Here is a 15181-nt window from a genome sequence, read left to right as displayed (position 1 = left end):
CATGTTTGTTTGTTTGGTGTTGTTGCTTTGGGTTTTGTTGGTCTTTTTTACATATTTGTTTGGACAATAAGCTATTCAGTGTAGGAACAGTGCATCTAAACTGTCCAATATATATGAGTTGGAAGCTCGTTGTGGTTAGTATAATCACACTAATAAATTCTTCAGCTTGACTTCTCTAGCTCACTTTATTTTACTAGACATAGCTCCTTACAGCACTTCCTCCTCACTAATACTTTGTTTTAGTGTGGATGGGCAGATTAAAATGAGCATGCTGGACACCTGCTACCACCCTTGTAAAACAGTGGAAGTCATGGTCCAATCCAATTAAGAACCCAACCCTAAGCAATACTGAAGGCAGTGTCCCCTTGAGCTGTCCAGTGCTCTGCCCTTCATCACCTCAGATCAAGTTTTGTACTGAAACAAACTTCTGTCTTGATTCTCCTGCTTTGTTTAATTATCTATACTGTTTGTACTATTTCTTTTCATGTTATGTCTATCAGGTTGCCATTTCTTTTCCTGTTGGCTTGACTGCAAAAATCTTATCCTGAATATACATGGAATCCAGCACGACCTTCAGGCAGTGGTGAATCTCCAATACTGTTATTAATAAAAGATGTTTGGGGACACTGTACACACAGTAGTAAATTTATTGAGGTATAAAGAGAAAAATGGCTCAATACAACACAACACTTCAGGAACACATTTTGATATAGCTTTCAATCACACACAAACATGAAGTTATACTGACTGTCATAAAAGAATTGGATGTGATAAATTCTGTGAGCAGTATATTAAATATAAGGCTCAAAAATCTAGCCACTTTCACAGTACCAGTTTCAAGGAACTGGCTTGATTTCTCTTCAGTCTTACATTTAACAAATTGCCACAAAATTATGCAGGTGGTCTTTTCCTTTAAAATACAGTTTTTTGAAACATCACCCTTTATTATTCTCATTTCCCATCCCAATGGATGAATATTCATATCTCAGAATTTCCCACTGCTGTCAGAAATTGGCAGCCCTGTTGTTTGCTAGAAGAGAGGTAAAGGACTGAAATGGAATGGAACTATTGCCCACAAATGTGATGACATCAAACCAATCTGCAGATCTGGAAAATATGTAGTTCTCCCACTGAATTACTTCAACATTATAAATGTTTTGTGGATAATGCGAGGATTTATATGCCTGATCCAAAACCAGCTGAAGTTTGCAGAAAGACTGATTGCAACTCTTCTGAGTGTGTGTCCTCATCTGCTGACAGAGACTAAAATAGACACACCTGTGCCAGGGTCCTGTTTACAACACGGGGAAAACACTCCTATTTTTATTGGTTTTTAAGTGAGAAAACCCTATCCTGATGTAAAAAGAGCCTGTCAAATTAAGTAAACAATGCAGGCGGGCTACAGGATAAATTTTACACTACATATGTAGAAGAAAGAAAACTGAATTCACAGCCTTAGGGGAGGATAAGCAAGACTGGCTTTAAACTGTCTTTGTACTCCTTGGATTCTGGGTTGCTCAGCAGTCTGAACTGGCTTCTGACTCGTGCTGAGATTCTGGCTCTGACAGCTCATTTGCCACGTTCTGCAAGAGGCCTTTGGATAAACAGCCTTTATATTCCTTATACCACCACCAAGTAAGGAGTCCTCCCACTGGAGAACACTCCAACCATCTTAATGGGCATAAAGTGAGTAGAGCACAGCAGAAAACATTTAAAGTGCAGAAGAATTACTTCAATACTACTGCAATGTCCTAAGGCATTTCAATGAGGCTCACTCACCTGGATGCACTGTGTTGATACATCTCTGTTGTCACTGCGCCTGCTCCTCACTGAATTTGCTCCCTAGAGTAACATGAGAAATGGAGAAGACAGGACATGGGAGGCTGTGGTGGAACCTTCTCAAAACTTCTTGTGATCAGGGTCTGGGTTATCGTGGACCATATGGGGCTCATCATAAATGTGCAAGAATATTTATTACAGAAAGAACAAGTATATAAATAGAACTTTTTATTGTCACCAACAAAAAGAGTAATGTAACCAGGAGAAAAGTAAGGAATTAATCAAATATATAGTTGACAGCACAAACAGAAGAACTATGACATCAAATGTAAGGCCAGAATTTCTGTGAAGTAACATCCCAGTGTGTCTCCATTATTTTTATTTCCTGGATTAACATGTGAATGATTACGGGATGCTTGGGGCTTTTAGGAGCCAGAAATAAACTAAAATGTATAGCAGTCGGTTATGATCCTCACTTTTCTGCCACCCCTTCCTTTCTGTCTCACTTCCAACTCATTGTTCCCTGAAATTGCTTTACCTCATTGTGATCATGTCACAGTCCTTCACTGATTATACAAGACAGTTCCTCTAGATGGTTTCTGATTCTATCATTTCTCCTGAATCCTTATTTCAGACTCTACCATTTCTCCTGATTTCTCACTAGCCTTTAATAAAAGTGATATTTCTGGTAGCCTCAGAATTACCTGCTTGAAATAAGCTTTCAAGTAGCATGTGTGTATTAGCCAGGCTGAGTGAAGACAGAGGAACTATGACAACTGGGAGGCCTTTTAATGAATATTTTCAGTATAATAGGTTTAATTTGACAGGACCCTGGAAACAAGACATTAGACAAATCAAAAATTAAGTCCAATGAGCATAATTTCTAAAGGTTTTTACTTTGTTCAATGGAATCTGTTTGGGTTTTTTTTCTTAGGAGTGCTGTAAACGTCTGTTTTTCCTATTTCTTCTTGGCTCACTGTTTGTATACTGATATCACTTTGCACAGAAAAAGATTGCCTCTTGCAGAGTTCAGTTACATTTGCTGTTCAAGGGATCCTGACAAAGATGAATAGTAATAAAAATTGTCCATCCTTTGAATGCGATTTGGATTACACTGCAGAAATTATATGTCAATGTTGGATAGAGCTGTAGGGGGGCTATACACAAGAAATATAGGGTTATATGTGAACATGATTTGTCATTCCCTTCTTGACACCACTCATTCTATGTGCCTGTTCTTTATTTATAGGCAAGAAGCATGCTGACATTTCAATATTCCTTCAACTCAACAGTTCAGAGTACAGTCACAGCAAGAAAAGCAACATGTTGTACCCATGAATAGCCAGAGATTAATTTCAGTGGATTTTCCAAGAATTGAAAGGTAAGCCACAATGCTAATTTGGCAGACTTTTGAAAAAGAAAGGTCAAATTTTAGGATAAAAAAAAGGAAAGACATATGAATAACATTCATGAGATAATGAAGAGACTGGAAAAATGGCATACAAAATTCCCTTTACATTTTAGAAGTAATTACAGGAGACAACAGATGCTGTCCTGTCATGCAACATAATGTTTTACTTCATTTAGTTCTGGGCTTTAATTGCATTACTAGGGACAAAAGTCAATCTTAGCTTATTTCTATAAATTATGTTTTTGTTACTGACAGAAACAGGAATGATCATGTGTACACAAACAGATGAACATGTACAACACAAATAGAAGTCATGCTATTGTAATTAGAAGGATAAAAATGTGTATTAATCGAATTAGGCTTCAGTTAATTTAATTAACATGCCAGGGTATGGTGATTGTGAGCACAGTAGAGATATCTTAACAGTGATGATTTTCCATCTCTCACATCCTCTTCAAATATACATTTTGCCATACATTAGGAAAATATGGAAATTCATAGTTGTCCCCTGGAAGTCTTGACCTGGTAATGATGCAGCATGAATAAGATACTTCTGCTGGTAGAAGACTAACAATGTTGAAGTATTTCAGAGTATCTAACATGGAGATTACATCTTGCAAATGCAAGATATTTTTGTATTTTAAGCTAACAAGAACCTTTGCACTCACAAAAAAATTCTTCCCAGGGAAAACAGGAAGTGTAATCAGGCCTGTAAATTTTCAGAAGCCTTGAACAAATTCCAAAAAAACAATCAGAGTAGAAACATTCAGGCATATAATTCTTCCAGTTTTTAACATACCAGGTGTAATGTTAGCATATGTGAACCTGTCTAGCACTACGCAGTCACTTTTTTTCCCAAAAAGATATTTTTCATCAAGAAACAAAAATAAAGTTCCTACTAGATTCAGAAATCTCTGGTTCAGCCAACATTATGTCAATATTATTTGGCTTTGGTTGCCAACAACTTGCAAGCTGGAGAATTAATAACTAGACTTCAGTTGCTACCATTCATTAATGAAGCTGGAACGTGACCTGTAGACCTAACCAGCTGTGAATAAAAAAGAAAAGGTGCAAGGCTCACTACAACAGTCAAACTAAAGCACTTTCTTTAGTGCTAATCCAAAGATGGATGAGCCCTAGTGCTGCAGCAGTATATCAACATTCAGCCAGTGTAAGCACCAGAGTAAAACAAGACACAGTTCACTCCAGAAGTTCTCAGTATATTTTTTCTTTTTGCTTTGAACATTTCCTATGTTTTGTCCTGGGACTGGATGATAAATCTGTATTAATCCCCTTGGAAGGTTGTATTTACTGTGATGGTGTGAGATGGGACCAAGGTTTTGTCTGCATATTTTACATAACCCTCTTGCAAATTTTTGCATTCCTTTCTCAGTCTTAAATCATTGCTTTGCCAATAGTAATTGTGTATGCCAGAGCTATCAACAGTAGAAAATTCTGTGTGTTGCTACACAGATGAAATACAGACAAGAGAGTAACTCAAACCTACCTCCTTTATATGCACACCTCCAAAGTGGGCAAAAAAGGGGGTGGTCTATGTAGATTTCATAGCTGAATTCTAGATCAAAAACTGTGTTCTAATTATATGTTCAGTTAAATCAGAACATCTCACTTGTTTTCTCTCATCTTGAGGGGAGACTGAAGTTGTTTGTCCAGGTACAAATTTGTGGCATGACCACATCATAGACTTCCAGAATACAGAGGCTGTGTTAGAATCCTGAAGGTTTTGTGGAATAGAGTTGTGTTTGAGAAAGCTGCTTCAGGTCTGCTAGGTTGTTCCTGGCTCCAGCACAGTGCTGAACACATGGCTTTTGTAAAAGCATCCCAGAAACTCCTGATACTCTCTTCCTTATTTTCCAAACCATTGAACTCTTACTGATCAGGAACTGAACACTGCAGAGATCCTTTAAACAACTTCTGGCATTTAGACAGCTTTGGGAGGAGGGGAGTTCACAGTAGACATAATTTTTTTTATTTGAAGCAGTTCCTGAATTTATAAAGTTATCCTGAGATAAGCATTTAAGGAATTTCATCAATAAAGATAATTTTGTTAGTCAAAGGGAACAACCAAAAAGAGTGTAGAAAGCACAGGTGAGTGTGTCTGGAATTCTTTTTGCCCTCCTAATTCCTGGATACCACTTCCTGTTCTTAGCAACAAGAAAAACCCATGTAAATAGGAGTGAGGCCTTTTTGGAGACAGGAATAGCCAACACCTCATTCCATGGTGCAAAACCCTAGGAAATTCTACCTGTACTTTTCTCTGCCTTTCAAGCTTTCCACACTCCTAAAGCTTTCTGCTCAGCAGCCCCTTGAAGAATGTGGCATTTCCTTTAAGCTAATGAAATTGCAACAAGCAGCTGTAAGATTTGGACTGTATGAGCTCTTTTTCTGTGAGGAAAGAGTGCATTTTCTTTAGCTGTAGCCTGAGGAAGACAGAGGTTTGGGGCAGGCTAGAGGAGTTAAATATATGCACATTGAGAGGAAAGAGTAGGAGAGACATAAAATGCCCCAGAAAAGAAGATGTGAGGGAAGTCTAAAAGGTTTCAGAATGATGGTTTAGGTAAAATCCAGGTTGCTTCAATTTTCAATTGAGAGCTGTTGTATACAGATCTCGCCCAGAAGCCACCTACTATGAAGCTCTGATTCAAGGTGCAACTTTGCTGTGAGAAATTTTCCATCCTTGTCAAGATTTTGGCAACAGCATCTTGCAAAAATGCTGCTTCATCAGTCCAGACCTCACTGGGAGCTCCAGACACTTTGCAGATATTTGGATTTCACTTCACTGAATCACAAAAGGGTTGGAAGTTACCTCTGGAGATCATCCAGTCCAACACCCCTGCTAAGGCAGGCTCACCTAAAGCAGGTGACACAGGAATATGTCCAGGAGGGTTTTCAGTGTCTCCAGGGAGGGAGACTCCACAACCTACCTGGGCAGCCTGTTCCAGTGCTCGGCCACCCTCAACATATAGAAGTTCTTCCACATGTGGAGGTGGAACTTCTTGTGATTTGGTTTATGGCCATTGCTCCTTGTCCTGACACTGCATACCCTTGAAGAGTCTGGCACCATCCACTTCCATAACAAAAAAAGGAAATTTGATTACTATTCCACTATCACATTATAAACTTTAGCTTTGTATTTTTTTAATCATGAGCTCTTTTATTTTGAATTATGAAATTCTATGATCATACTTAGTGAATGTGGAAAAAACACTGAACCCAGTGAATGTGTATATGTATATGTAAAATAATAAGGAGGTAAAAATAATATAGGATAAGGTCTCCTTTCTTGCTATACTGCTAATAAAACTCAACACCGAAGAATTTAGCAAAAGGTCATTGATACCAAAACCACCAGATTGGTTTATAGCAGCAATGTATGAATAACATGAAACTGTTTCTGGGAGTCAGAAAAAGGAATAGCTCTGGAGCTCAGTTTTTCATCTATCTAAATAGTATAGCTATGTCCTTGGGAGTTGTCAGCTCCAAAACTACAGTTGTTTAGCTAAGTATTTTTAACTGGAGTGCAGGACCCCTAAAAGCCTAGCAAAATAGATTCTTGCAAGCATGAGTGTGAAACACATAAACCCTTTAGTTGATGTCAAGTCTTAAGCCTCTTTGAAGCCACTATGGAGACCTTGATGATGAGGATGCTTGTCATCATCTATTCTTCTACTGACATTTGGTGATTACAGTAAGGGTTGTAGTGTAAAATTGAAAAAGACAGGAGTGACGCTATCTCGTAGGATTATTTTTCTTTTCCCCTTAATTGCTACTGAGGTGTGCAGGTCTTTCCTCCTTATCAAAGAAATTGAAAAATAAACGCTGTTACATCTTGCATCATATTTGGTTGTCTGGCTTAAAGAAAACAGGTGTCACCAAAATTTATCCAAGTACTCAATCAAAACCATCAAACGGTTTCTTCACTCAACTTCTAATAAAAACAAAATTATTTGAAGAACTTGTGTGGTTTTGAATGTATGACTGAAACATAATGCCTAGAACAGATGAAAGTAATTTATTTTAGAATTGGAAAACCATAATATTCTCCATTCCATAGTGTATTTTGAATTTTTTTTTAAATTTCCACATTAGAAAAGTGTTTTTCCATTAGTAAACACACATTAATGAAACTAGACTGTTACGAGCTCATTAATACTAAACTTCTGAGCACTGACTTAGTAATTATCATACAAATATTTAATTGCAAAATTATTCTGTTGCTGTGTATTAATAAAGCTTTGTGAACACTTCTGTTAAGTGTGAACTCTGACAGTGTTCAGCACAAGAAAAAGATGACAGAATGCCTGAGTGCTCACAGGTGGTACTGTGAGGGGGAAAAAAACCCCAACCCAACCAACCAACCACACACAACTTCAAATAAGGAAAAACAACCAAAACCAAGAGACTGTAAATTTATGTATTGAACTGTGAAGATTCTCTACCTGTTATTTCATATATATTTCTAGTGAAAGGCAGCTTAGATGCATTTAATGACAGAAGAACAGAAGAAAACAAAATCAGAGCTACTCTTACCTTTAGCCCATTTCAGTACTATGAGAAACTCCTAAATTCACTGCAATCGACAAATTTATGACCCCATTTCACCTTTTGAAATTTTTTTAGGCCTCTGTTTGCTCTCTTCCATAAGTTTTTCCCTTGTCAGCTCTTTGCACTGAAGTGCAAACTGCAGCAGAAAAGCTGCTGGACTCTCTCCTGGGGCTAGCATTGTATATTCTTAGGTATTAGACTCAAGTGTGTCCAGTGTGATAATACTTCTTACATCATGCCGCTACCAGCTCACTTAGCACAACATCAGCTTTGTTCTCTGATAACTCTGTGGTTATAGAGCAAACATGAGCATACTTCAGGAGTCAAACTATGAATCAATTTGGCTTTCACAGCCTCTCATTCTAAGAAGTATTTACCTCTGAACCAACTCTTTTCCCTTCCATATTTTCTCACTTTTTTGTACTTGTTTTCTTATTCTCTCTAACCATGAAGGCAGTAAAAACAAATTTATTTATTACCCCACAAATGGTAAGCAAAATAAAGGAGAATAATACTTTAGAAGAAAACAGGACAGGAAAGGAAAGGGTGCTTTAAGCCCACAAAAGTTGAAAAACAGCAAAAGTAACAAAAATTATTTCCAAAAGTAATTTTTGTAATTTGCCAAAACTAAAGGCTGTAAGAATCTCTCTCTGAATAGGTTTTCCCCCCTAGGCTGCCAATTTTTGGTCTTTTGAAATTATTGGATTTGCTGCTTTCATGCAGAAATCTTTCTCATTTTTTGAAAGCAGTCCCAAAATTCCTAGTTTTGCATCAAGGTGATTTTCCAGGGTTTCAATAAGGTCCTTATTCAAGGAAACCAATACTCTTCTATTTTAATTATCTTCATTCATCACAAAACCACTTACCTTTAGACTGTCATCATGCTGGTATGCTAGGAGCCACAAGTAGTTGTAAAAATGCAAGGAGAACCTGCATTTAGCTGGAGACATTTCAGGAAGCCTGCAGGCTCCTGATATGTCATTCTCCAGCTACACTAAAACTCATTGGATCAGCTGAACACAAATGGAAATCAAATTATCAGATCTTGGCCCTCACCAATGTCAGCTTCCTATACTGGCTGTATCGCTAACGTCATTTGTCTATTGAATGAGACCCTTGCTATTTTTACACAGAACAAAAATAATGTTGTCATGTCCAAAGGCTACATTTTCCCCTTTGAAAATACTCTTTTTCATCCTTTGCATTTTTTAAAAATCTTTTGTCTGCATTCTTTTGTGGTCTGAGGCTCCTGTATCTATGCCAAACACTGATACATTCATTGCAGGCTTCAGCTGCTTTGCAGAGCCTAAATAGACATTGAGGCTACACGGGCGACTTCAATTAAGCAGTTCTATAGAACTGACATTTTTTGTTGAAAAACAGTGTCTTTTTGCAGGGCCAAACAAAGTAGCAATTCCAAAGATGCAAATCAGAACAAAATACTTATAAAATATTAACTGCCAAGGCAACTAATTGTAAGCATTCAGCAGAGAGTACAAAGACCCATTTACCCAGTTATTCCCTTCTTTTCCTCTACCATTGTGAAATTACAAGTATGTACATTTCAGCAAAAATGCATATGATAAAGTAAAATTTCAGTGAGAAATGTCCAGATTTTAATAACCAAATTGCAGACTTTTTTAAGACAGTAAAACTCTTTTTCTTGGAGAAGTGTAGCTATGAAAATATACAAAAGCCTTTTATTCCTACGCACATGTATGCAGCAGAGATTCTCACTGAAGTACAAGAATGCAATTATTTTTACTTCATCCTGCTTGTAAGACACAAATACATTGTACTTCATGAAGTGCCTTAGAGCAACATATGCCACATGCTGATGCTTTCCTCTCAACTACCTTTGACTACAGCAAGTGCTTTCGTTCTTTTTCAGTTTTTTTTAATTCAACTTTTGCATCTTGCATCTATATGTACTTTTTCTTCCCGTTTTGTTTATTTTTATAATTTCTATCAGTTTATTTGCTGAAAAGCAAAAGAGGAGCTTGGTTCCTTGACTTTCTGAGGAGAATTTCCCAAATGGCTTTAATTCCTTCTGCTCTTCAAATTATTTGGTCCAATTCATTCTCCCCTCGTCTTTGTTTCCTTCTTCCCTTGGGCCTATCAGCCAAGCAGCAGAAGTCGTTTTGTGTGCATGTGTGTTCTGATCTGAGCCAAATGATCGCGAATTACTCTGTCTGGCCTAGGCTATTATTAGACTTGCCAGCAACTGTGGCTCTTTTGATTATTTCAACAGCTGGTTTTGTTGCTTGTCTAAAGACGCAAAAGCACAGCTCTCTCCTCCCCACAGAAAATGCTTACCCAGATAAAGGGCTGTGTCAGGGTCTGTTCCAAAACTGCTAAGATAGATCTGCTATTGCTGCTCAGGAGCTCTCTCTCAGAGCTCCACCTCCTGCAGACTTGTTAAAGCCTACCTCCTTCCTAGGTACCTCCATTATTTACGCCCTTTATCAGGTATCAACCCAGTGACGTGTGGCATTTGGCAAAAAAACACTGTTAAAAGCTGTTTATCTCTTGAAAATACCAACATAAACCAGAAGTGAGTCAAAGCTCACAGACAGACTATGGATGAATGCGTCTGGCAAGCACTCACTAGGAAAGAATTACCTTCAAGAAATGGAGGCATTTAAAACCTAAAAACCACTTCTAAGCTTGAATGCTTGTGGTGTTCCTCATGGGTCTGTACTGGGACTGGTGTTCTTTAACATCACTGACATGGAGAGCAGCAGTGACTGCACCCAGTGAATTTACCAATGACACCAACCTCTGTGATGTGGTCAACAGGCTGGAGGGCAGGGATGTCATGCAGAGGGACCTGGATAGCCTTGGGAGGTGGGCCTGTGCAAACCTTGCCAAGTGGGAGGTCTCACACCTGGGCTGGGATAATCCCAAGCACAAGTATAGGATGGGCAGAGAACGGATCAAGACCAGTCCTTGGGAGAAGGACGTTGCAGTGTTAGTGGATAAGAAGCTTGACAGGTCTCAGCAATGTGTGCTTGCAGCCCAGAAACCTGACCATATCCTGAGATGCATCAAAAGAGAAATGGCCAACAGGTCAAGGAAGGTGATTCTCCCCCACTATCCCACTCTGGTGAGACCTCACCTGGAGTGCTGCATTTGGCTCTGGGGTCCTCAGCACAAGAAAGATGTGGATCTGTTAGAGATTGTCCAGAGGAGGGCCACAAAGATGACCCGACGGCTGAAACACCTCTCCAATGAAGACAGGCTGAGAGAGCTGGGGTTGTTCAGCCTGAAAAACGGGAGGCTTTGGAGAGACCTCACTGTGGCTTTCCAGTACTTTGAGGCTTAAGAAAAGGAGGGAGAAGGACTTTTTACATGGACAGACAATGACAGGACAAGGGGGAATGGTTTTAAGATGAAAGAGGGTGGGTTTGGATTAGATACTGGAAAGAAATTTTTTAATGAGAGGGTTGTGAGGCACTGTAACAGGCTGTCCAGAGAGGTTGTGAATGCTCCATCTCTGGAAGTGTTCAAGGCCCGGGTGGATGGGTCCCTGCATAACCTGGTCCAGTGGAAGGAAGGTGTCCCTGCCCATGGCAGCTGGGTTGGAACTGGATGATTTTTAAGGCTCCTTCCAACCTGAACTATTCTTTGGTTCTATTACTGCTAAATGGGCAGTGTGGGTATGTCTACTGATAACTACCCTGAAGATTTCTATCTACTAGTAAGCAACATGCTTTTGGAGGGATTGAGCATGATTGGAATATTTTTAGCAGCAAAAATTTCAGAAATATGATTCAAGCATTTCATTGAATGCTGCTGTGCATTTTAATTTTGTTTAAATGTTGTGCAATTTTCTTGTTTCCAGTTGTACTGATTGGAAATTGTTTCCAGTACTGTTTACAGTAATATGTTGGTTATTGCTACCTGAATGTTGTATCCACATATGAATTGTATCTTAGTTTCATCTTTTCCTTTCTAGTGAAATCCATCTTCAAACAGTTACCAGCATTTCTTGAATGGCTCCTCTAGCCCTAAATTCAGTCAATGTGCATTTCCTGCTGGCAGAGCTTGATACATGGCCAAATGGTTGTTTCAGGGACTTCATCACTCTCTATAATTTGGTTATTGCACTTTCATTTTTAGTTTGGACTTTCCCAGTGACTGCTAAGGGACTCTTGATGATCATCAATATTAAATACTCATAATCACTCTACATTGTATTATATGTTATTTTTATGAATGTTTTCTTAGTCATAGCTGGAGCTTCTCTGTTAGCATGATTTTCTTAGGCCTAAAATCTGTCCAAATGTATTTTTCCATTTTGTATGCTTGGAAGCCTTTGTGTCAATTTCATCAACAGCAACAAAAGGAAGTTTAATCCAGCTTTTTAGGGCTCTTTGTGTCATGTTCCACAGTATATTTCTGGGTTTTCATTCCTTAGTAATTTTACATGATACCAAGCTTCCTTTCCTCCAAACAGCAGTGAAACACATAGTTTTAAAAGAAGATATTCAGGAAGTGGAAAATGGATGGTCCTTGTAGTTCTTTGTGGTTAGTGGAGTTTAGGAGCTGAATACAGGTGCTGCATTTTGGCTCCACAGTAGAGAACCAGAATACAAACATCACATAGTTTGTTTTACATAGGAGCGTCTCTTTTGTCTCTCACACACGCACATACCAACAGATGCACCTGTGATAGCAGTGCTATGCTGCTGATGAATTTTGTATTTGCTCTAGATCATGTACAAGGCATGTTGATCTTGCACTGAAATTTGTAAGGCGATTTCCTTGAACTACCATGCAAGCTATCTACCCATGCAGAGGTCATCCAAAGCATGAGACTTTTGAGAATACATACCTGTAGTGGAAGGTTTCATTTGTCTGTTATACAGTCCTGCTGCACATCCAATTTTATTCCTGGCCTTACATCTTTTTACAGTATAAAGCCTTATGTCCTTCAAAGCATAACTATTATACCACTTGAACACTAAGAGCTGCAGCAGAAAAAAGCCTCTGTTAAGGAACAATGATTGCAAAGTCAAGAACTAAAACACTAAGAAGTGCACAGACAATCATTTGTATTCATGCATTATATATTTTTACATTTTGTGATAACATTTTTTTTCAACCTGTACAATATGCTTTATTCATTGTGACCATAGACGGTGCTTAGTGTGTCAGCACAGATATTGCTCAACATTAGGGTTACTCACTGTTTAGCTGTATCTTCCTGCTCTAATTTGTGGTCATATACTTTATTGATTTAATGTCCCTTGTTCACTTCTTCTGAAGCTGAATTTACCTTCCTTATATCCTTTTATAGTAGTACCTACAATGGAATAATATGTAAAAACATTTAAGATTTGGTTGTAAAGTTACCATATGAAGTGAAGAAGCAATATAATTTCTAACAGCAAACTGAGGCCCAGGGAAAAAGAATTAGAGGTAAAACTACACACCTGTCTGACTTGAAACAGAGCGATATTTTTCATATCTCCTCAGCAGTGTGTGTACTTCAGTGGTTTCAAGTAGGCCCTAAGATTACTTCTTAAGTAGTTCAAACCACAGTAATGAACTCAGGCCAAGACACACATCGTCCTAGCCGTGAACCACAACTGCTGCCAGTCAAAAAAGCCTGCCTGCCCCCAGCTCTTGGCCAGTATTGGGGCCACAATCTGCTGCAGCCGCAATCCCCACAGCTCCCGGGGCTCTCGACTTTCTGGCCACCCACAGTAACTGCCCTTCTCACCTCACAGAATTACAAAATTGTTAGGAGGCCATCTAGTCCAACCCCCCTGCCAAGGCAGGGTCACCTAGAGCAGGTGACACAGGAACGTGTCCAGGTGGGTTGTCAGTGTCTCCAGAGAGGGAGACTCTACGACCCCCCCGAGCAGCCTGTTCCAGTGCTCAGCCACCCTCAACGTAAAGAACTTCTTGTGGTTTAGTTTATGGCCATTGCTCCTTGTTCTGCCGCTGGGTACCACTGAAAAGAGTCTGGCACCATCCTCTTCTCGGCATCTCCTTGACCTCGTCATGTGGCGAAGCAGACCTCGCAGCCCCTCGCCGCAAGCCCCTTCTCCCTTTAGCAGGAGGCCGCGCGGGTTCGCACAGCTCGCTCGGCGCCGGCGGGGCCGTCCTGGGCCTCGCTCGCCGGCCTATCCCGGCGCGGTGCCCGCGGCCGCGGAGCTGCTGCCCGGCGGAGCTGCTGCCCAGCGGCGGCCGCCAGGTACCTCCCCCCGCCGCCGCCTCCTCCGCCCCCTTTTGTGGCGGTGCCAGGCAGCCGCCGGGTTTCCTGCTGACGCCGGAGAGCTGCGGATGGGCAGGAAAGGCCGCCTCTCCCCCCGCCTCGCCCCGGCAGCAGGAGCGCGGAGCGGTCTGCGGGAGAAGCGCGGCGGAGAGGGCGCAGGTGCAGGGCGGGCCCGGCGGCCGCGAGGGCCGGGCGGCCGCGCCGAGGAGAGGGCGCCGGCCATGGCAGCCCCCGCTTCTTGAATGCTGCCAGCCGCCCCTCCGCTGCCCATGGCCGAAGCCTGGAGGCTGGAGGAGGACGAGGAGGAGCTGCGGGAGTTCGGCAGGAGGTACCGGAGGGTCGCGCTGAGTTCGGCGGCAGGTGAGCGGCGAGGGCGCGGCGGGCCGTGGCGTCGCTTCCTTTGGGCTGGCCCTGGCCTGCTCCCCGTGTCTGAATTCCTGTCGGGGGCAGGGCGGCGTTGGCGGTGCCGCCCCGGGGTGTGCCGGCCCGGCGGCCTCGCCCTAGGGCGGCTCGGTTCAGCTCAGGTGCATCTGAGCCGCAGGCGTGTGCCCGCGGGCTGTCCCCAGAGCCTGCTGCTGTCCGAGCTGATCATAGGCATACATGACTTGAGTTAGGAGGAGACTTGAACATCATCTGGTTCCAATCCCCCTGCCGTGGGCAAGGGCACCTTCAACTAGACCAGGCTGATCAGAGTCCTGTCCAACCTGGCCATGAGCACCTCCAGGGATGGGGCATCCACATCTTCTCTGGATAACATGTTCCAGTGTTTCGCCACCCTGATGCTAACATGGGCATGTGCTGACCACTACAGACATATCCAGGTACATAGGGTGCCGTATAAGGAAATTAAATGCCCATTTTTCTTCAAAGTTCCAAGGTGGAGGACCATCTAGATAGCAAAGTTGTCCATATTTAGCCATTTCTATGGAGGCGGGCCCTGGCAAACAGGCAAGAGCCAGTGCTTATGAGAAGGAATCGAGCTTGGGAGTGAATAGATTGATACGTCTTTGTAGAGAGACCTGGACATCATAACAAGCTTTTATTTGATATTATGAACCCGAGTGGGCCCTGGCAGCTGTTGAAAGTATGTAATTCAGACATCATTATTAATTGAGGGGCAACGTGCATGCCACTGTCCTGTGGTCGCTGAGGTGTGAATGCAGCATTTCTTTTTCTGTCAGTGTAAAATCCCTTCCAGA

The 15181-nt window shown here is 41.3% G+C and overlaps 2 protein-coding genes across 6 annotated transcripts in view; one reads left to right on the top strand and one right to left on the bottom strand.

The window, feature by feature from the left end:
- The window catches only part of FHIP1A (FHF complex subunit HOOK interacting protein 1A), a 111039-nt gene extending 97105 nt beyond the window's left edge, over positions 1–13934 (bottom strand). Inside the window, exons 1-2 of the mRNA XM_085058500.1 lie at positions 13485–13934; positions 12949–13064 (exon numbers count right to left, since the gene is read on the bottom strand). The gene's annotated coding sequence lies outside the window, so the exon portion shown is untranslated. The remainder of the gene's footprint in view (positions 1–12948; positions 13065–13484) is intronic.
- A 94-nt stretch (positions 13935–14028) lies between these two features.
- Positions 14029–15181, top strand: part of SH3D19 (SH3 domain containing 19) — an 82372-nt gene continuing 81219 nt past the window's right edge. For 3 of the 5 annotated variants that reach the window (XR_014851677.1, XM_085058485.1, XM_085058483.1), the window contains exon 1: positions 14029–14342. Coding sequence is in view for 2 of the 5 variants with exons in the window: in XM_085058485.1 (XP_084914611.1) it covers positions 14225–14342 (118 nt within the window). In the remaining 3 variants the exon portion in view is untranslated. The remainder of the gene's footprint in view (positions 14343–15181) is intronic. The other 2 variants (XM_085058487.1, XM_085058489.1) reach the window with 2 other exon arrangements.

The sequence above is a fragment of the Lichenostomus cassidix genome, chromosome 4, assembly GCF_008360975.1.
Source record: "Lichenostomus cassidix isolate B80296 chromosome 4, HeHo_3.0, whole genome shotgun sequence".
Lineage (NCBI taxonomy): Eukaryota > Metazoa > Chordata > Aves > Passeriformes > Meliphagidae > Lichenostomus > Lichenostomus cassidix.
Note: the sequence above shows the minus strand (reverse complement) of the source record. Positions and strands in the feature narration are given on the sequence as shown.